The sequence below is a fragment of the Pleurodeles waltl genome, chromosome 2_2 (assembly GCF_031143425.1).
Source record: "Pleurodeles waltl isolate 20211129_DDA chromosome 2_2, aPleWal1.hap1.20221129, whole genome shotgun sequence".
Lineage (NCBI taxonomy): Eukaryota > Metazoa > Chordata > Amphibia > Caudata > Salamandridae > Pleurodeles > Pleurodeles waltl.
The window spans coordinates 1,196,888,116-1,196,910,966 of NC_090439.1; the positions used below are offsets into that span (position 1 = coordinate 1,196,888,116).

At 48.9% G+C, this 22,851-nt stretch overlaps 1 protein-coding gene across 1 annotated transcript in view; it reads right to left on the bottom strand.

The window, feature by feature from the left end:
* The window catches only part of LOC138279362 (vomeronasal type-2 receptor 26-like), a 217,046-nt gene that overhangs the window by 83,667 nt on the left and 110,528 nt on the right, over nucleotides 1-22,851 (bottom strand). The window contains exons 3-5 of the mRNA XM_069219399.1: nucleotides 19,535-19,751; nucleotides 15,635-15,645; nucleotides 11,765-11,888 (exon numbers count right to left, since the gene is read on the bottom strand). Of these exons, the coding sequence (XP_069075500.1) occupies nucleotides 11,765-11,888; nucleotides 15,635-15,645; nucleotides 19,535-19,751 (352 nt within the window). The remainder of the gene's footprint in view (nucleotides 1-11,764; nucleotides 11,889-15,634; nucleotides 15,646-19,534; nucleotides 19,752-22,851) is intronic.

A 22,851-nucleotide genomic window follows, 5' to 3' on the forward strand; every position in this document is an offset into this window, starting at 1 on the left:
TATACACAATAGCAAAAATATGCAGTATAGTCTTAGAAAACAGTGCAAACAATGTATAGTTACAATAGGATGCAATGGGGAAACATAGGGATAGGGGCAACACAAACCATATACTCCAGAAGTGGAATGCGAACCACGGATGGACCCCAAACCTATGTGACCTTGTAGAGGGTCACTGGGACTATTAGAAAATAGTGAGAGTTAGAAAAATAACCCTCCCCAAGACCCTGAAAAGTGAGTGCAAAGTGCACTAAAGTTCCCCTAAGGACAAAAGAGTCGTGTTAGAGGAATAATGCAGGAAAGACACAAACCAGCAATGCAACAACTGTGGATTTCCAATCTAGGGTACCTGTGGAACAAGGGGACCAAGTCCAAAAGTCACAAGCAAGTCGGAGATGGGAAGATGCCCAGGAAATGCCAGCTGCGGGTGCAAAGAAGCTTCGACTGGGCAGAAGAAGCTGAGGTTTCTGCAGGAACGAAAAGGGCTAGAGACTTCCCCTTTGGTGGACGGATCCCTCTCACCTTGGAGAGTCGTGCAGAAGTGTTTTCCCGCCAGAAGGACGCCAACATGCCTTGCTACACGCAAATCGTGCGTTTGGCGTTTTTGGACGCTGCTGGGGCCCAGGAGGGACCAGGAGGTCGCAAATTGGACCTGCAGAGAGAGGGGACGTCGAGCAAGACAAAGAGCTCTCACTGAAGCAGGTAGCACCCGGAAAAGTGCCAGAAACAGGCACTACGAGGATGCGTGAAACGGTGCTCGCCGAAGTTGCACAAAGGAGTCCCACGTCGCCGGAGACCAACTTAGAAAGTCGTGCAATGCAGGTTAGAGTGCCGTGGACCCAGGCTTGGCTGTGCACGAAGGATTTCCGCCGAAAGTGCACAGGGGCCGGAGTAGCTGCAAAGTCGCGGTTCCCAGCAATGCAGCCCAGCGAGGTGAGGCAAGGACTTACCTCCACCAAACTTGGGCTGAAGAGTCACTGGACTGTGGGGGTCACTTGGACAGTGTCGCTGGATTCGAGGGACCTCGCTCGTCGTGCTGAGAGGAGACCCAAGGGACCGGTAATGCAGCTTTTTGGTGCCTGCGGTTGCAGGGGGAATATTCCGTCGACCCACGGGAGATTTCTTCGGAGCTTCTGGTGCAGAGAGGAGGCAGGCTACCCCCACAGTATGCACAAGCAGGAAAACAGTCGAGAAGGCGGCAGGATCAGCGTTACAGAGTTGCAGTAGTCGTCTTTGCTACTATGTTGCAGGTTTGCAGGCTTCCAGCGCGGTCAGCGGTCGTTTCCTTATCAGAAGGTGAAGAGAGAGATGCAGAGGAACTCGGCTGAGCTCATGCATTCGTTATCTAAAGTTTCCCCAGAGACAGAGACCCTAAATAGCCAGAAAAAGAGGGTTTGGCTACCTAGGAGAGAGGAAAGGCTACTAACACCTGAAGGAGCCTATCAGCAGGAGTCTCTGACGTCACCTGGTGGCACTGGCCACTCAGAGCAGTCCAGTGTGCCAGCACCTCTGTTTCCAAGATGGCAGAGGTCTGGAGCACACTGGAGGAGCTCTGGACACCTCCCAGGGGAGGTGCAGGTCAGGGGAGTGGTCACTCCCCTTTCCTTTGTCCAGTTTCGCGCCAGAGCAGGGGCTAAGGGGTCCCTGAACCGGTGTAGACTGGCTTATGCAGAATTGGGCACATCTGTGCCCAACAAAGCATTTCCAGAGACTGGGGGAGGCTACTCCTCCCCTGCCTTCACACCATTTTCCAAAGGGAGAGGGTGTCACACCCTCTCTCAGAGGAAGTTCTTTGTTCTGCCATCCTAGGCCAGGCCTGGCTGGACCCCAGGAGGGCAGCTGCCTGTCTGAGGGGTTGGCAGCAGCAGCAGCTGCAGTGAAACCCCAGGAAGGGCAGTCTGGCAGTACCAGGGTCTGTGCTACAGACCACTGGGATCATGGAATTGTACCAACAATGCCAGGATGGCATAGAGGGGGCAATTCCATGATCATAGACATGTTACATGGCCATATTCGGAGTTACCATGGTGAAGCTACATATAGGTAGTGACCTATATGTAGTGCACGCGTGTAATGGTGTCCCCGCACTCACAAAGTTCAGTGAATTGGCTCTGAACAATGTGGGGGCACCTTGGCTAGTGCCAGGGTGCCCTCACACTAAGTAACTTTGCACCTAACCTTTACCAGGTAAAGGTTAGACATATAGGTGACTTATAAGTTACTTAAGTGCAGTGTAAAATGGCTGTGAAATAACGTGGACGTTATTTCACTCAGGCTGCAGTGGCAGGCCTGTGTAAGAATTGTCAGAGCTCCCTATGGGTGGCAAAAGAAATGCTGCAGCCCATAGGGATCTCCTGGAACCCCAATACCCTGGGTACCTCAGTACCATATACTAGGGAATTATAAGGGTGTTCCAGTAAGCCAATGTAAATTGGTAAAAATGGTCACTAGCCTGTTAGTGACAATTTGGAAAGAAATGAGAGAGCATAACCACTGAGGTTCTGATTAGCAGAGCCTCAGTGAGACAGTTAGTCACTACACAGGTAACACATTCAGGCACACTTATGAGCACTGGGGCCCTGGGTTACCAGGGTCCCAGTGACACATACAACTAAAACAACATATATACAGTGAAAAATGGGGGTAACATGCCAGGCAAGATGGTACTTTCCTACACGGTGCCTTTCCATTTCAGAACCTTTTCAACCCTGTACACCCGGTTTGGATCATAGGGCACCTTCTGTACCTCCACAGTGTAAAAGACGCCTGCTACCTTTTCCCCGTCGTAGTCCTTTAACCTGTAAATATATACTCCTTCTTTAAGCTCCACACTTCCCACTATGAATATCTCATCGTTGAATGTCTGTTGGTAGCCTTTGGTGAAGACATCCTTCAACTTTGAAACCCTGACATGAACCCCTTCTTTTAAATCCGGGTTATTGACCTTTGACGCAAGCCGACTCCCGTAAACAGTTCTCCACACCATTAACGAATTATCACTCGTTACCTCCACGGGGACATTTTGATTGTCCTATGATAACGGGCGTTATAAACATCTATAAAAAGCCTGTAGAACATCTACGTATCTATAGGTATTGTTGGCTGTGAAATATCGCCACATCTTTGATCTTAAAGTTCTGTTAAAACGCTCTACAACCGCCGATTTTACCTCTGTGTGCATTACAAAATGTTGAACAGCGTGTTGCTTTAATCATTTCTGAAAAGGTTTGTTTAAAAATTCCTTTCCGGTGTCTGTTTGTAGTTTTTGAGGTACACGCCCTCTAGCGAAGATGTCTTTAAAAGCGGCGGTGACGCTGGTACCACTTTTATCGTTTAGCGACTCTGCATAGGCGTACTTGGAAAAGACGGCTATGACTGTTAATATATACATGGCACCGTTGTTATGTTTTGCTAGATCTTGAAGACTGATTATGTCAGCCTGCCACTGATAATCTAGCGACGCACTAACAATGGTTGCCCTCCTCTTAAAACGTCTCCTGGCAGGTTTGTGGAGTGAATAAGCCTCTTCCCCAGTTAACCAAGTCTTCACCCCGGCTCTGTTTACAGATTCATTTTCTTTTTTTTTGTTTTTTGTTTTTTTATTTATTTTATTAAAGGTAAAAACAGTACAAATATATGTAATGAATATTTTCAAAATATTTATTTTTTCACATTAAATATTTCTGTAATGGGTACATACACGAATGCAATCTAACGACAATTTCTAGCCCAGTAAGTGTGACATCATAAGCACATTCGGGATGGTAGTCTTGCAGCAAAGGAGCGATGAATAGGGGTGTCTTATGGGTTAAGAGTGGTGGAAGATAAAGAGAAAAGGGGGAGAAAGGGGGGATTAGGAGGGTTAGGGGAGTGAGAGGGATTGCTGAGTGTGAGGACTATTGGATGTATGGGGGAGGGGGGTTTGTTGTCCCCGTGTCAGCCGTTATGCTCCGTCCGTCGTGGCTTCTCCCTCAAGGACGATCGGTTTTAAGGTTTGAGCCCCCTTTTTTTTGTGATATAGGATGACATGAGGGTAAGGGTTCCTGCCTCTATTGGGGATTGGTGCTGAGAAGAGACTGCATAGGAGAGGAGGTGGTGAGGCCGTCCGTAGCGGATTGTTCATTATTAGAAAGTCTTATTTTAAGTTGTACGTTCTTCTTGCGTATTTTGGTTTCCTGGAATAGGTTATATGGGGGGACCGGGAGAAGATGTTTGCTTGTTCAATCCTGAGTCTAATGTAGTTATCTAAGTGGGACAACTGGGAAGTGAAAAAGAGAGGAGAGAGAGTGGGGTGAACAGTCATATAGGAGAGGGGAAGAATAGAGGAGGGAGGTGTGAGGAAGTAAACGATATGGGTTATAAGGGGGATCATTATTTCTCTCAAACCTTTGGTCATTGGCCCTCCGCCAGCTGTTTTATGACTTTGTCAAAAATGGATGCCAGACTCCCTCAAATTGTTCTGTTTGGTCCTGTAAATTATAGATCACTCGTTCATGGGTGGCTGTTTGATACATGGCAGTCATCCATTCTGTCGGCGTGGGGGCAGTGCTATCCCTCCAGTGCCGGAGTACACATATTTTGGCCGTGGCAAATGCAGTGTGAAGTAACCTTTTTTGGGCACGTGTTAGGGAGGGGAATAGGCGTATGTCATGTAGGAGAATAAGTGGTGGAGGAGTCAGGTTTGGGATCTGGATAATATCCAGCAGGGTATAACGTACTGCATCCCATAAGGGCTGAATCGTCGGACAGTGACAAAGGATGTGGAGTAAGTCGCAATGGGGTTCTGTACATCTCCAGCACTTTGCATGTGTTAGCAATCCAGCCCTAAAAAGTTTGACGGGGGTCCAGTACCAATCTTGTAGAACTTTAAATCGGCAGAATTTTAGTTGGGCTTTGCGTACTCCCCTATCAAGGGCTTGTAGTATGTCTGACCATTCTTCTTCTGTGTAGGTTAACCCAAGTCTATCCTGCCATTTTAACCGTAAACGTTCAAGGAGGGGTTGCGAGTAGAGATGATTTGTTAGTTCGGCGTAAAGGCCCGCCATAACGCCTTTTTGTCGCCCCATTTCTGAAGGTAAGTAACAATGGGTTAGGTTTTACACGTCCATGGGGGAGCCCCTAGTGAGCTGAGCATACAATGTTTGAGCTGCAGGTATCTCCATTTTTGATTACTATGGATGCCGAACTCTTCCTGGAGAGAGGCGAAAGTTCGTAAGTTATTTCCGTCTATTATATGGGATATGTTATGGATTCCTGCTTCAGTCCATTGGGACCACGAGAGGGGTCTCCCTCCTATTTTTATGTTTTTATTCCCCGCTATAGGGTCCTGGGTGTGTAGAGAGGGATGTATGTCCAGCAGGTGATGGGCTCTGCGCCATGCTGTGTCGGTTGTTTTGAGGATGGGGTTAGGCGGGGAGGGATGGTCGGTGTATACCCCTCCCATTGTGTGCTGCCGTCTTAGGAGTCTCTCTGTGACCACCTATTGTGGTGGATCCGGCGTATCTGGGAGAGTGTATGCTAACTGTGAAACTTGTAAAGCTAGTGAGTATTGTTCTATTGAGGGTAGGCCTAAACCTCCATAGGGGCGTCGGGCTAAGATAGTTGCCGGCTTCAGTCTCGGGCGGAGGGAGCCCCACGCAAAGGCCCTCATAGATGCGTCAATCGAACGAAGTATCGGGAGGGGTACCTGTAGGGGGAGCATGCCCAAGACGTATGTAAAGCGTGGTAATGTAGTCCTTCTAACTGCTTGAGTCCTTCCCCACATCGACTGGCCCAGTAGTGACCATTTAGCAAAATCCAGTTTCATTTTTGATATAAGGGGATCTAGGTTATCTCTAACTATATGTTCCAGGCCTCGGTTGATATACGTTCCTAGGTATTTAAGGCAAGTCGGCATCCATTGGAATGGCAGACAATGCACTGCTGCTCTCGTTGTCATGCGGGATAGAGGCAGTGCTTCACTTTTGTCCCAGTTTACCCGGTATCCAGATATAGGCGCAAATTCCCCTATGGTGGAAAGCAGTGTGGGTAAGGATGTTTCTAGGTCAGTCAGGGTTAGTAGGATGTCGTCTGCGTAGAGATAGATTTTAGATAAGCCCCGGTTATTTGGATACGTTTTATCTGTTAGGAGTTCCGTATAGTAGCTGCCAAGGGTTCCATGGCTAGTAGGAATAGGAGTGGTGACAGGGGGCAGCCCTGACGAGTGCCTCTTCCAATGGGGAAGGGGTCTGATAAGAAACCTCCACAATTAACCTGTGCTGAAGGGTGGTCATATAATAAGCGGACTTTAGAGATGAATTGTTCTCCTAGGCCAAAGTGTTTCATGGTGGGGAATAAATAGGGCCATTCGATGCAGTCGAATGCTTTCTCTGCGTCTAGGGATAATGCAAGGGCTTCGTTGGGCATATTTAGAGCTTCCAGTAGTGTATGGTAGAGAGTGCGCATGTGGTTTCTGGAGGAGCGGCCGGGTACAAACCCCACTTGGGTGTTATGGATCAAAGATGGTATCACTTTACGCAGGCGTGCTGCTAGAATGCTAGCTAGGAGTTTGTCGTCTCCATTCAAGAGGGAGATGGGGCGATAGCTGCCACAGAGAAGGGGGTCTTTCCCTGGTTTAGGTAGAACGACAATTGTGGCCCTGTTGGATAAGGCTCCTAGGGAGCCTTCCTGGCATGCTTCGGTTAGTGCTCCATGGACTGCGTTGATTGCCTCTTCTCCGGCCCACTTATAGAATTCCGCAGGGAATCCGTCCTCTCCTGGAGATTTATGATAGGGGAGGTTTGTTACAACTTGTGTTATCTCCTCTCTGCTCATATCACCGTCTAAGAGGGTTCTGCCTGCTTCCGACAAGCGGGGTAGATTGGCAGTCCTAAGAAATGTTTCTATCTGTGTCTGATCGGACGACGTTTCCGGCGTGTAAAGGTGCCGGTAGTATTTAGCAAATTCGTTCACGATATCTTGTGGGCGAGTTAGCACTGCCCCCGATGGGGATGTTATTGCCGAAATGGCGGAAGCTGCCTCTCTTTGTCGGAGCTGGGCCGCTAGGAGGCGTCCTGCTTTCTCTCCTTGTTCGTAATGACGGTCTCGCAGTTTTTGTAGTGCGAATTCTGCCTGGGACGTGAAGAGTTCGTTGTGTGCTATTCTGGCTTGTTCTAAGGAGCGGCGTAGTCTAGGGGACGGTTGGGTAGTGTACTGTTTAGTGAGATTCTGGATTGTGGTCTCCAGGATGGTTTGACGGGCAATTCTGTCTTTGTTGGCCAATGCTGCATCTCGCATCATATTGCCTCTCAGTGTCACCTTTGCAGCTGCCCATAAAATCCTTTTGGAGGTCACTGTATCTTTGTTCTCTGTCATATATGCAGATACGTGTGCTCTTAATTGTTCCTTCCCTTGGGGGGAGAGATATCTGCGCACGGCCAGGCGCCACGGTTTTCGGCCCGGAGGGGACAAGCCTATCTGAATCAGAGTTAGTACTGGGGAGTGGTCTGAAAGGCCACTGTCTAAAATACTGGAATCCAGCACTCCGGGGATTACAGTGTGTGACACCAGAAAATAGTCCAGGCGTGATTGGGTGCTGTGGACGGCCGATAAAAAAAGTGTATTCCTTGTCTTTCGGGTGTTGTATTCTCCAACAGTCCACTAAGCCGACGTCCGTCGTTATGTCTGTCAGGAGAGCTCCATCATGGTTGTTGCCTATATCAATGGGACCTGTCCTGTCCAGTATTGCGTGTTGGGCTAGGTTCCAGTCTCCCCCGATTATATACCGGGCTGTCCCAATTTCTGTCAAGATGCGATTTAGTTGTAGGAAGAATGTGCGTTTTGAACCGGTTGGTGCATAGATGGAGCCCATGCATAAGAAAGTGTTCCCTATTTTTAGTTTAACGAATGTGTATCTTCCTTCTGTATCGCTCCATGTTTTAATGATTGTAATCAGGAGAGATTTTCGTATTAATATCGCCAGCCCGCACTTGCGAGGTGTACTGCTCATAGGTTCTTGGTTCGCCTGGCAGCAGCTTTGAACGATCCTCCCTACCCAGTCCCGTTTAAGCTTGTCGGATTCTAAAGTATGAAGGTGGGTCTCCTGAATTAAGGCAATGTCTGCTTTTTTGGATTGAAGGTAAGATAATATTTTTTTCCGTTTAACATAGCTCGTCATGCCATGTACATTCCATGAGAGGATACTTAGTGGCCGTATCCCTTGGAGAGTGCTGCTGCCAACCCCTCAGGCAGGTTTCTGCCCTCCTGGGGTCCAGGCAGCCCTGGCCCAGGAAGGCAGAACAAAGAATTTCCTCTGAGAGAGGGTGTTACACCCTCTCCCTTTGGAAATAGGTGTGAAGGCTGTGGAGGAGTAGCCTCCCCCAGCCTCTGGAAATGCTTTGATGGGCACAGATGGTGCCCATCTCTGCATAAACCAGTCTACACCGGTTTAGGGATCCCCCAGCCCTGCTCTGGCGCGAAACTGGAGAAAGGAAAGGGGAGTGACCACTCCCCTGACCTGCACCTCCCAGGGGAGGTGCCCAGAGCTCCTCCAATGTGTCCCAGACCTCTGCCATCTTGGAAACAGAGATGCTGCTGGCACACTGGACTGCTCTGAGTGGCCAGTGCCAGCAGGTGACGTCAGAGACTCCTTCTGATAGGCTATTACCTCTCTTGGTAGCCAATCCTCCTTCCTTGGTAGCCAAACATCAGTTTCTGGCTATTTAGGGTCTCTGCTTTGGGCAATTCTTCAGATAATGAATGCAAGAGCTCACCAGAGTTCTTCTGCATCTCCGTCTTCACCTCATGCCAAAGGATCGACCACTGACTGCTCAGGTCGCCTGCAAAACTGCAACAAAGTAGCAAGACGACTACTAGCAACCTTGTATCGCTTCATCCTGCCGGCTTTCTCGACTGTTTCCAGGTGGTGCATGCTCTGGGGGTAGCCTGCCTTCTCTCTGCACCAGGAGCTCTGAAGAAATCTCCAGTGGGTCGACGGAATCTTCCCCCTGCAACCGCAGGCACCAAAAGACTGCATCACCGGTCCTCTGGGTCCCCTCTCAGCATGACGCGCGTGGTCCCTGGAACTCAGCAACTCTGTCCAAGTGACTCCCACAGTCCATTGACTCTTCAGCCAAGTTTGGTCGAGGTAAGTCCTTGCCTCCCCACGCTAGACTGCATTGCTGGGTATAGCGTGATTTGCAGCTGCTCTGGCTCCTGTGCACTTTTCCTGGATTTCCTTCATGCACAGCAAAGCCTGGGTCCCCGACACTCCTTCCTGCAGTGCACAACCTTCTGAGTTGTCCTCCGGCGTCGTGGGACTCCCTTTTGTGACTTCGGGTGGACTCTGGTTCACTTTTCTTCTAAGTGCCTGCTCAGGTACTTCTGCGGGTGCTGACTGCTTCTGTGAGGGCTCCCTGAGTTGCTGGGTGCCCCCTCTGTCTCCTCCTCCAAGAGGCGACATCCTGGTCCCTCCTGGGCCACAGCAGCACCCAAAAACCTCTACTGCGACCCTTGCTGCTAGCAATGCTTGTTTGCGGTCTTTCTGCTTGGGAACACCTCTGCAGCCTTCATCGCGACGTGGGACATCCATCCTCCAAAGGGGAAGTTACTAGTCTTCTTCTTTCTTGCAGAACTCCAAGCTTCTTCTAACAGGTGGCAGCTTCCTTGCACCCTCAGCTGGCATTTCCTGGGGTCCTGCCCAATCTCGACACTGTCGCAACTATTGGACTTGGTCACCTTGTCTTACAGGTACTCAGGTCCGGAAATCCACTGTTGTTGCATTGCTGGTGTTTGTTCTTCCTGCAGAATCCCCCAATCACGACTTCTGTGCTCTCCGAGGGTAGTAGGTGCACTTTACACTTACCTTTCAGGGTCTTGGGGTGGGCTATTTTTCTAACCCTCACTGTTTTCCTACAGTCCCAGCGACCCTCTACAAGCTCACATAGGTTTGGAGTCCATTTGTGGTTCGCATTCCACTTTTGGAGTATATGATTTGAGTTGCCCCTATACCTATGTGCTCCTATTGCAATCTATTGTAAATTTACACTGCTTGCATTACTTTTCTCGATATTACCTGCATAATTTTGGTTTGTGCACATATATCTTGTGTATATAACTTATCCTCATACTGAGGGTACTCACTGAGATACTTTTGGCATATTGTCATAAAAATAAAGTACCTTTATTTTTAGTACTTCTGTGTATTGTGTTTTCTTATGATATTGTGCATATGACACCAGTGATATAGTAGGAGCTTTACATGTCTCCTAGTTCAGCCTAAGCTGCTTTCCCATAGCTAACTTCTATCAGCCTAAGCTGCTAGAAACAAATCTTCTACACTAATAAGGGATAACTGGACCTGGCACAAGGTGTAAGTACCTCTGGTACCCACTACAGGCAAGGCCAGCCTCCTACAATATTGCTGTCTTTAGCTCAACCTGGGATGATCACCTTGTCCACCTGTGGAAAGTTTTGGAGGCCCTGCAAAAGGCAGGCCTCACTATCAAAGCCTCAAAGTGCCAGATAGGGCAGGGTAAAGTGGTTTATCTGGGACACCTGTTTGGTGGAGAACAGATTGCACCACTACAGGGGAAAATCCAGACTATCATGGATTGGGTTCCTCCTACAACTCAAACCCAGGTGAGAGCCTTTTTAGGCCTCACAGGGTACTAAGGAGATTCATCAAGAATTAGGGCTCCATAGCAGCCCCTCTTAATGATCTCACAAGCAAGAAAATGCCTAAGAATGAGTTACAGACAGCTAGCTGTCAGAAAGCTTTTGAGGAGCTCAAACAGACCATGTGCTCTGCACCTGTCCTAAAAAGCCCAAGTTACTCCAAGAAATTCTTTGTTCAAACTGATGCATCTGAATTAGGGGTAGGGGCAGTCTTATCACAACTGAAATCTGAGGGCCAGGATAAACCAGTTGCTTTTATCAGTAGAAGGTTGACCCCAAGAGAAAAGCGTTGGTCTGCCATTGAGAGGGAGGCCTTTGCTGTGGTCTGGGCACTGAAAAAGTTGAGACCATACCTGTTTGGCACTCACTTCATTGTTCAGACAGACCACAAACCTCTACTTTGGCTAAAACAAATGAAAGGTGAAAACCCTAAATTGTTGAGGTGGTCCATATCCCTACAGGGAATGGACTATACATTGGAACATAGACCTGGGAGTACCCACTCCAATGCAGATGGACTCTCCAGATATTTCCACTTAGACAATGAAGACCCATCAGGTAATGACTAGTCTTATTGTCCTTCGTTTGGGGGGGGGGGGGGGGGAGTTGTGTAGGAAAGTACCCTCTTGCCTGGCATGTTACCCCCATATTTCACTGTATATATGTTGTTTTAGTCTATGTGTTACTGGGATCCTGCAAGGCAGGACCCCAGTGCTCATAGTATGTGCCTTGTATGTGTTCCCTGTGTGATGCCTAACTGTATCACTGAGGCTCTGCTAACCAGAACCTCAGTGTTTATGCTCTCTCTTCTTTTTACATTTCTCACTGCAGGGTAGTGACTAAATTTACCATTTCTCATTGGCACACTGGTACACCCATATAATTCCCTTGTATATGGTACTTAGTTACCCAGGGTATTGGGGTTCCAGGAGATCCCTATGGGCTGCAGCATTTACATTGAGCATACTATATGAACCGTTTTTTTGTTTTATTTCATCTTATTGGTGGTTTTATGTTGCAGGCACTATTCATCTTGGGACATCCAGAGCAAGTTTCCCAGTATTTAACATCTATCCAATGTGAGGCTTTAGGAAGTCAGTTTTTCACATACCGGTCCTGTTGGAAAACTCCCCATCGGCACAGGGCACACAGTAAAAGCAACAGACAGGCTTCCCTTCTCTTGGAGCTTTACGGGACCCTGGGAGGCAGCTCTCACTGCAGACCGAGCGAGGAGTCTGTGAAGTGAAGTAGAATCAAGGAGAAACTGTGCTTAATTTGTACAGTGGTAGACCACCATGCATCCTTCACCACAAGCACTAATGTCTGTTTCTACTCATTTGCTTAGTCACAACATGGTAAAATATTCATTTTAGTTTATATGATTTTTTTAATTGATTTTAGTATGCTTTACAAAGATTTGGCACATTTGGACATCATTGAGAGTCATCAATTTAATATTCATTGTTTGGCTGAAACCTCAGATATGTATGGATTAAAAATGTGCTGTGTGGGGTAAAACATGCTAATATTTAAAATGTGTTCTATGCAGCAATACATATGTTATAAATAAAATTTTAAATTCATATCTCATTGTAAGGAAGCCAAACACAAATTCTTGAACGTGCTTCTGTTTTGACTAAACTAGGTTTAACAAGACACTTATAAGAGAAGAAAAGGCATGCAATGTGGACGGTATATGATTGTGCTAACAGGGTTCTGACTTTAATATGTTAATTTTCACACAGTGAGGAATCCTTTTTAGACATTTGCATCAAGAAAGGGCCTGCAAGGGTAAGCTGTATATATATTCATAAGGTGAGAGTGAACTCAATTCTTGCCTACTCATAAGCCAAGGAAATCTGCCCAGAGACTCTCTTATGACTGATGTAACAATTAAGGGCCTGATTTAAAACTTGGCGGCCCGGTCCCTCTGTTGCAATGGTGACATATATCCTAACTGCTGAAATCGAAATCCTAGGAGATAAAATGGGGTTTCGATTTTGGTGGCCGGGATATCTGTCACCGTTGTGATGAATGCAGCACACATAGAAAGAGGAACTAACGAGGAGAAAAATAAATACTTCTCCAAGTCACATCTCCCCGGAGAAGTTGTATCTTTTTGGTGCGTTCCCTGATCTCCCACTTCTGGTAAATCAGGGAATACGTCATTAGCCACTGGAATTGTGAAGCAACACTCATTCATCCACCATGGAACGCCTTCTCAGGGCAGAGTAAGGCAACCCAGCGATTTGAGCTCTGTTGCCCTACTTCAGATTTATGGAGCCACTCATGGACGTGCAAAGTGGCCATACATGGGTTCCTAAATCTCTAGTTTAACTTGTGTTGCACTTGCGTTACTTGATCCTTGACATACCCCGCCGATGTCACATCTCCCCTCACCTGAAGGACCTCCACTGGCTCCCCGTGGACAAGAGGATCACCTTTAAACTCCTCACCCACGCTCATAAGGCTCTACACAACACCGGACCTACCTACCTAACTCCAGACTCAACTTTTACGCCCCCACTCGTCAACTCCGCTCTGCCAATCTCGCCCTCGCCATCGTCCCCAGGATCCAGCGCAAGACCGCCGGCGGCAGATCCTTGTCCTTCCTCGCCGCCAAGACCTGGAACTCTCTCCCCACCCCACTGCCCCAAACCCAGGACCTCCTCGCCTTCAGGAGACTCCTCAAGACCTGGCTCTTCGACCGCTAACAGCTCACCCACCCCCCCCCCCCACCAGCGCCTCGAAACCCTGACGGGTACATAGTGCGCTTTACAAATGTTATGATTGATTGATTGATTGGTACAAGAGAGACACAACGGGGATCATAAATATGCCCCTGAGTGCCTAGATTGAATGTGCTTAGCAGTGTGTGTTCCGCAGCTTGTTGCTCAGTTTAAACTTTAAAATTGGTGCAGAGGGGCGTGGCCGAGATGGCGGCGCCCTAGGACGTTCCTGCCTGCGCTCCGCTGCCCTGGCCCCGAAATCTGCTGGCTGGCCTGACGAGGGGCATCCCAGCGCCCCCCCCCCCGAGTTGATGGGTGCTACTGAAGGCAGGGGGCAGGCCGATTGAGGTTTTGCAGCGTGCGACGCTGCCCCTGCAAAGAGGAGCGGCCGGCCCCGAAGCGCGTTCGGGGCCGTGGAGCGGCTTGGGCGGTGTCCTGGGCCGCGAAGTGGTGCCTTTCTCCGACGGTGGCCTGAGCGTGCGTCTGGAGGCATCGGAGCCTCAGAGGGATCCTGCTGGGCCCATGAGTCACGGGGGCATGGAGGGGGCTTAGACCCCAAGAGTAATTGCCATTTGGGTGGAAGGAGCCTCTTTGAAAGACCTGGTTGGGGCTGGATGAGAGCCCCTCCCCACATTGGACCTCTCTAGGACCGTGGAGGGACCTGGAGGTGCGGCCACATAGAGGAGAGGCCTTTGTTTGATCCAGAGGTTTTCAGTCCTACCAGCATGGACCACAAGTAAGTACGGGCCAGTGTGCGAGGCGGCAGAGGCCACAAAAGGCGAAGTTTTGTGGGAGGAGGCTACACAGCGCACAGGCCAGACGCAATATCTGTTACGAAGACAACTGGGGATTTGCTTCCAGACGGAGCGTTTGGAGAGACTTGGGGGGGTGTCCTGGCTAGCTGAGTCCAGGCCCGCAAGCCATGGCGGCGGCCAAATCCAAGCGGGAACGCTCAGTGGGAGAGATGTTGCCAGGGACCCGGATGGCATCGGGCTGCATGGCGGAGGATCCACTAGCGACGAGACCACTGGACGGTCGGACGGAGATGGAGTCGGATGAGGGCTCACCAGTCACAAAGGACTTTCTAACCTCCCTGTTTGATTCGCTCCACAGCGACATCCAGGAACTTCGCAGGGACATATCCAAGGAGGTGAAGGAGTTACGGGAGAGGTTACCTCCCTGGGAGATCGTGTAGCGCAGCTGGAAGATGACGAAATTCCCCGGGGTGAGGAGGTGGCGGGCCTGCAGCAAGAGGTCGTTTGTCTCCGAGAGCAGCAGGACTCCATCCAGATAGCGGTCAAGGATTTGGAAAATCATTCAAGGAGACAAAATATCTGCATCAGAGGTGCCCTGGTGGCGGCGGAAAAGGAGGACATTGGAGAGTATGTGGTGGGCCTGTTTCGCTCTCTGCTGGGCACGGAGGACACCCAGGAGATAGTTTTGGACAGAGTACACCGGGTAGACCACGCTGGAGGCCCTGGAGACCGTTCCCCTGATATCCTGGCCTGTCTCCACAATTTTGTGCTTAAAGAAACAATCCTGCGGCGGGCTCGCAATCTTCAGCAGGCACTCTTTAGAGGACATGAGCTCCAACTATTCCACGCCCTGCAGAGGCGAAGAGAATTTAGACCTATCACAGAGCACTTGCGGGCGCATGATGTGTCTTATTCCTGGGGCCACCCGTTCCGCTTGGTCTTCCGGTGGGAGGAACAGCTACGGCAGGTGCGATCCGTTTCGGAAGCATTTCGGATCTTGGGTTTGGAGGAGAACTCCCAAAATGCGAGCGAGAGGGCTGTCCTGCCTGGGGGGGCCCCCCACGTTGGTGGCAGAAGGAGAAAAGAAGGAAACTGCAGCACCCTACGGCCTCAGAACTGAGGTCGGAGTGGGAATCTGTTCTGAACAGCGTAGCCGCCGGAACTTCAGCCTAGTGGAAGGGGAGGGGGCGCGGGACAGACCCGAACTGCGGATGGCCTTGATGTTGACAGCTTCTCGGCCGCTGAGGAGGGTCAGGGCGGCGGGGGCATTGGACCTGGTTTACCAAACATGGATGGTTCCACGGCCCTATGGACACACTTCCTCGTGAAGTTGGGTGTGCGAGGACTTTTTGGTTCTGAGCACCTGTTGTGCACATTGTTTGAATGTTGCTGTGCTTCCCCGCGACGCTGGCTTCTGTGTGGAGATAGTCTCAGGCCTTGGTGTTTTAGATGGTTCATCTTCTGGCCCAGGGGGTCCTCTTCCTGTTGGGTCCCTACCCTTTTGAATGCTTCTCTCATTATAGGGTATGGTTATTAAATGTACATACTTGAATGTCCAGGGGCTTAACAATCCTACGAAGAGGTTAGCCATCCTGTCTGCCTTGGAGAGGTCGGGGAGTCATATATGCCTGCTGCAGGAAACACATCTCATCCCAAAAGACATTTACCGCATGCGCTCTAAGTGGTTCCCCAGACAGTTCTGGTCTTCGGCATCACCGAAGCATGCAGGGGTTGCGATATTGTTGGCGCGCTCATTCCCTGGGGAGGTGGTGACAAAATTGCATGAGGTGCAAGGCAGGCTTTTAGCCACGAGATTGAGAGTGGGGGGGTTTTCCTTCACTATTGCTTCCATCCATGTGCCCAATTCTCAGGGGGGCGACTTTAATCTGGTAATGGATGGGGATTTGGATTGCTCAGGCCACCGGTATGGGCAGACGGGTCAACGACAGTGGCAGGGCGTCAATGGTTGAGTGAGTGTGGCCTGGAGGATGTGTGGAGGAGGGCGCATCCCAAGTTAAGGGACTATTCCTTTTATTCGGCAGCGACCAAGACATATGCTAGGCTTGATCTTTTTTTGGCCTCGCAGGAGCTTCTTCCCCGGGTTAGAGAGTCAGCTAGTGAGCCTTGATCCCTGTCTGATCACGCTCCAGTTACTGTTCAGGTTGCCATGAATATGGGGCGCGTGGGCATATCAGAGTGGCGATTCAGGGACTCGATGCTTCAGAATGCTGCAACAGTGGATGCGATTCGTAGTACAATAATAGATTATATGCGGTTGGATTGGGACAGGGCAGAGTATGCGGTGGTACGCCTTAAGCATAAGTATTACTTAGGGAGCAACAGATGCGGTAGGCTATTGGTGCATCGGTTGCGAGCGCAGCGCTCAGCGTCAATGATAAAAATGGTCCGCTCCCCTTTGGGAGCAGAAGTGCGCAAGAGCGACCAAATCGCGGAGGCCTTCGTGGAATTCTATCGGGGATTATATGGAGCAGAGGACCCCGGCAATGCATCTCCGGAGGCCTTCCTAGAGGGTATTGCAATTACTTCTTTGACCGAGAGAGAGGCGACCTCATTAGATCAACCCATAAGGGCGGAAGAGGTAATTTCAGCGATTTCACGGTTGCAGGTTGGGAAGTCACCAGGCCCTGATGGTTTTTCCGCACTTTTTTACAAGACCTTTTGTGTGGAATTTGTACCGATATTAGTGCGACTCTTAAATTCCTTTCGGCAGACGGGGGCTCTCACAGCCAGTATGCTGGATGCCACGATTGTGGTTATTCCGAAGCCGGGGAAGGATCCGAGGAGTGTGCTTCCTATAGGCCTATTTCCCTCTTGAATATCGATGCCAAACTGTTCACTGGTATTCTCGCACACCGTCTCAATTATTACATGCCGGGCCTAGTAGATCCCGACCAAGCTGGATTTATAGCACAGAGACAGTGTAGTGATAACACTAAGAGACTGCTTCACCTATTGGATAAAACGGATCGCTCACACATGGAAAAGGCGTTCGATAGGGTTTATTGGTCACATCTGTTCAGAGTCCTTGAACGTTTTGGATTGGGCCCGGGTTTCAAGGCATGGATTCGTTGCATCTATCAGGCGCCCAGGGTCGCGGTCCGGGTCAACGGAACATGCTCGCTGCCGTTCCCAATTCAAAGAGGGACCCGGAAAATGTGTCCGCTTTCGCCTCTCCTGTTTGCGCTTTATATGGAACCCATGGTGCAGCGACTTCGCGATAACCCTCAGATCAAGGGAGTGAAGTTCGGGGGAGATGAGCACATCATTTCATTGTACACGGATGATGTGATTTTTACCCTCTGGGAGCCTGCAAAACTCATTGCCTGCACTAATGGAGATACTGGAGGGATTTGGACGGGTCTCGGGATTCCGGATAAACATGTTAAAGTCCCAGGCCATGAGCAGGTTTATTAGTGTTGAACATGAAAGAGATCTGAAGGCCCAATTACACTTTATATGGTCTTCCTCAAAAATCCAGTACTTGGGGATTGACTTAGGGTCCACTGTTGCCCATACGGCGTCGCTGAATTACACTAAACTGACCCGAGAGGTGCAGCGTGACCTAGAGACCTGGCGGAGACTTAAGCTGTCTTGGCTAGGCAGAGTGGCAGCGGTGAAGATGACCATCTTGCTGCGTGTTCTCTACTTCTTCCAGGCACTTCCGGTGGCGCCCCTGCCACGAACGATAGCAGCCCTCCAAACAGCGATTCTAAAATGTATTTGGGAAGGTAGGGCGCCGCGGTTGCCGCGACGGGTGCTGTATCGCCCTAAGCAGGAGGGAGGACTGGCGGTCCCCTGCTTTCTGCGATACTTTTAGGCTGCACAATTGCGTTTTTTATTAGAATGGAGCCACCCGTTTTCCGAGAAACATTGGTGTTTCATGGACCAAGCGGTGGCCGGCTCCCATATATGGAAAGAGCCCTGGCTCCGCCGCCGCCACAGAGCACGACGGTTGTATGTGTCCCCGGTCACGGAGGTGTCGATGAGGGTATGGGATGTGGTAGCTAGCAGACTGGGCTTGACGACATTTGCGTCCCCAATGACTCCCCTTAGGTGCGAACCCTTATTTTGGCCCGGGTCTGCAACGGGAGGCACTACGCCGTTGGTATGAAGGGGGCTGCAAAAGGGTATATTACCTTTTCAACGAGCAGGGGGTGATCTCCTTCAAGCAGATAAGAGAGGTCTATGGCTTAACGGAGGCAGATAGGATGATGTATTACCAGATACGGCACTGGGCCATGTTGCCAGTTAATAGGACATTAATAGACAGGCCGCTAACACCGTTTGAAAAATGGATATTAGTAAAAAAAGACAATAAGCAGGTGATCTCGGAGCTCTACGGCCTCCTAAGGGGGGACACCCGTTCGCCTAAGACTAAGGGTCAGCTGAGGTGGGAGAGGGAACTGGAGAGAGAGCTGTCTGATGCGGAATGGGAGGGTGTTTTCTACAGGACTCATCATACAGCCTAGAGTGCGGCAGGCACAAAGACAGCCTATAAGGTGGCCTCCTATTGGTACTACACCCCAGCAAGGATCCATGCCTGGGATCTCACTAAGTATAGCCATTTTTGGAGGGTTTGCGCGGGTGGAGTATCGCTTGTGCACTTGCTATGGCATTGCCCCAAGCTTCACCGGTACTGGGAGAATATAATAGATGCTATTGATTTGGCGTTTGATACTCAGATCCCCAGATTCCCGGCTTATACTTTGCTGGGTTTACCTAACCCGCTTACCTTCCCCCTGAGATCACTGAGGGGGCGGCAGATGACCTTGGCCTTGAACGCGGCACTGCAGCTGTTTTTGGCCGTGTGGGGGACTGACAGGATCCCAACAGTAACCTCATGGCTCCACAAGTTGTGGTTCATTCTTGCTATGGAACAGCTCACTTTAGTTTCACAGCAACGCAGTGGCAAATTTAAAGAACTCTGGCAACCATTCTTACAACTACTTTCCACGGAATTCACAGAATTGACATGCCTGGCCTATCTGAGGGTGCTGGAACTGACTTGAGTGAACGGGAGGGAGGGAGCATTAGAGAACTATACGCAGGACCAAGATTGAGTGGAATCTAGGTTTGGGACTGAGTGATGGCTGTATGATGTGCCAGTAGCAGGGAAACAATGGTAAAGTTTTGTTTATGTTTATTGTCACTGTACATGGAGCATGCCTCATTTGACGGCAATTGTACCAGTTTGGTATAATGCATATGTGATGTTTATAATTGAAAATAATAATAAACAGATTTGATCCATAAAATTGGTGCAACGCTTCTGACAGGATGAAACAGTTGATTGTAAGTTAAAATAGTTGAAATTGGCCCCACCTAACTGCCATTAGTTGAATGTCTGAAGACTAACCTGATTCTTCTGGTCACCACTAACATGCCACGTAATGGCGCTCTCGTTGATGATAAGTTGTTGCCCTGGTTGTGCTGTGAGATCTAAATGTCCAACCTTAACAACTTTCAAGACAGATAAGCTGTGGAAAGCCCAGTTTAGAATGTCATACTTTGCTGGTACTTGCCCTTTGTCATCGAAAACAATGTCATGCCCAGAAGAAGTCTTAAAATGTATCCTTTGGAGAAACCTGTTCACCTGAAACACAAAACACAAGATCAGTAGGTCACATTCAGGTCTAACAGTGTGGCATCCAATTTTTTTAAATAATTGAGACCAAAATAAAGGATGACAACGACATTCAGGTGCGAATTCTAGAACATACCTACGTTTTTTAGTTACTAATAATTTACACTTAACTGAGACTGTGAGAAAGGCACTCCTAAAAATTGTAAACAGACTCTTTGTCATATCTTCAAAAGACTCCGGCATCGCAGCATCCTTAGATCAAGGAATGAACTTATGTCCAGACATCAAACAGTATTCATTAAGAAGGCATAATTCCCATTCCAAAACATAGATGCAGAAACCTAACTACAGGTTGATGGTTTCATTATTTAGGCCATATTCTAAGTCACTCTGATCAAGATTTTCACATAGAACTAAAAGCTAGATGCATGTAGCTTAAGGTTTGCGATTTTTTAACAGTATATTTTTGTGATTCGCTATTAGTAAATCGCAAGCCGCTATGTACAACAGAGTATTTAACATTGTTTGCAATTTCCAAATGGATCGCAAGACACCTGCCTCATTATTATTCGTGAGGAAGGTCACAATATGCGACCCATTTGGGAATGGCCACAATCACAGGGATGGTGGCCTGCTGGGGTCAGCAGACCACCATGTCAGTGATTGCTTTTAAATAAAGCAATCTTTTTTTTGTAATGCAGCCCATTTTCCTTAAAGGAAAATGGGATGCAGTACATAAAAAAAATTAAAATATTTCTTTTAACCCCTTAGCTGCTGGGCCTTTTCCCCCCAGTGCTGAGCCCTTTTTTGGCTATTTGGGGTAGTTTGTGCTTAGGGCTTCATAACTTTTTGTCCACATAAGCTAACCACGGCAAATTTGCGTCCTTTTTTCCCAACATCCTAGGGATTCTAATGGTACCCAGAGTTTGTGGTTTCCCCTTAAGGAGACCAAGAAAATAGCCAAAATACAGTGAAAATTTTGTTTTTTCCCAAAAAATTGGAAAAAAGGGCTGCCGAAGAAGGCTTGTGGTTTTTTCCCTGAAAATGCAATCAACAAAGGGTTTCTGGTACTGAAATCACTATCTTCCCACCTTTCAGGAACGGGCAGACTTGAATCAGAAAACCACATTTTTCAACACAAATTTTTGTAAACTAGAGACCTAGGGGAATCCAAGGAGGGGTGACTTGCGGGGCTCGGACCAGGTTCTGTTACCCAGAATCCTTTGCAAACCTCAAAAAGTAGCTAAAAAAACAAGTTTTCCTCACATTTCTGTGGCAGAAAGTTCTGGAATCTGAGAGGAGCCACAAATTTCCTTCCACCCAGCGTTCCCCCAAGTGTCCCGATAAAAATGATACCTCACTTGTGTGGGTAGGCCTAGCGCCCGCGACAGGAAACGCCCCAAAGCGCAACGTGGACACATCCAAATTTTGGGAAGAAAACAGAGGTGTTTTTTGCGAAATGCCTACCTGTAGATTTTGGCCTCTAGCTCAGCCGGCACCTAGGGAAACGTACCAAACCTGTGCATTTCTGAAAACTAGAGACCTAGGGGAATCCAAGGAGGGGTGACTTGCGGGGCTCAGAGCAGGTTCTGTTACCCAGAATCCTTTGCAAACCTCAAAAAGTGGCTAAAAAAACAAGTTTTCCTCACATTTCGGTGACAGAAAGTTCTGGAATCTGAGAGGAGCCACAAATTTCCTTCCACCCAGCGTCCCCCCAAGTCTCCCGATAAAAATGATACCTCACTTGTGTGGGTAGGCCTAGCGCCCGCGACAGGAAACGCCCCAAAGCGCAACGTGGACACATCCACATTTTGGGAAGAAAACAGAGGTGTTTTTTGCGAAGTGCCTACCTGTAGATTTTGGCCTCTAGCTCAGCCGGCACCTAGGGAAACCTACCAAACCTGTGCATTTCTGAAAACTAGAGACCTAGGGGAATCCAAGGAGGGGTGACTTGCGGGGCTCAGAGCAGGTTCTGTTACCCAGAATCCTTTGCAAACCTCAAAAAGTGGCTAAAAAAACAAGTTTTCCTCACATTTCGGTGACAGAAAGTTCTGGAATCTGAGAGGAGCCACAAATTTCCTTCCACCCAGCGTCCCCCCAAGTCTCCCGATAAAAATGATACCTCACTTGTGTGGGTAGGCCTAGCGCCCGCGACAGGAAACGCCCCAAAGCGCAACGTGGACACATCCACATTTTTGGAAGAAAACAGAGGTGTTTTTTGCGAAGTGCCTACCTGTAGATTTTGGCCTCTAGCTCAGCCGGCACCTAGGGAAACCTACCAAACCTGTGCATTTCTGAAAACTAGAGACCTAGGGGAATCCATGGAGGGGTGACTTGCAGGGCTCGGACCAGGTTCTGTTACCCAGAATCCTTTGCAAACCTCAAAAAGTGGCTAAAAAAACAAGTTTTCCTGACATTTCGGTGACAGAAAGTTCTGGAATCTGAGAGGAGCCACAAATTTCGTCCACCCAGCGTTCCCCCAAGTCTCCCGATAAAAATGATACCTCACTTGTGTGGGTAGGCCTAGCCCCGCGACAGGAAACGCCCCAAAGCGCAACGTGGACACATCCAAATTTTTGGAAGAAAACAGAGGTGTTTTTTGCTAAGTGCCTACCTGTAGATTTTGGCCTGTAGCTCAGCCGGCACCTAGGGAAACCTACCAAACCTGTGCATTTCTGAAAACTAGAGACCTAGGGGAATCCACGGAGGGGTGACTTGCGGGGCTTGGACCAGGTTCTGTTACCCAGAATCCTTTGCAAACCTCAAAAAGTGGCTAAAAAACAAGTTTTCCTCACATTTCGGTGACAGAAAGTTCTGGAATCTGAGAGGAGCCACAAATTTCCTTCCACCCAGTGTTTCCCCAAGTCTCCCGATAAAAATGATACCTCACTTGTGTGGGTAGGCCTAGCGCCCGCGACAGGAAACGCACCAAAGCGCAACGTGGACACATCCAAATTTTGGGAAGAAAACAGAGGTGTTTTTTGCGAAATGCCTACCTGTAGATTTTGGCCTCTAGCTCAGCCGGCACCTAGGGAAACCTACCAAACCTGTGCATTTCTGAAAACTAGAGACCTAGGGGAATCCAAGGAGGGGTGACTTGCAAGGCTCA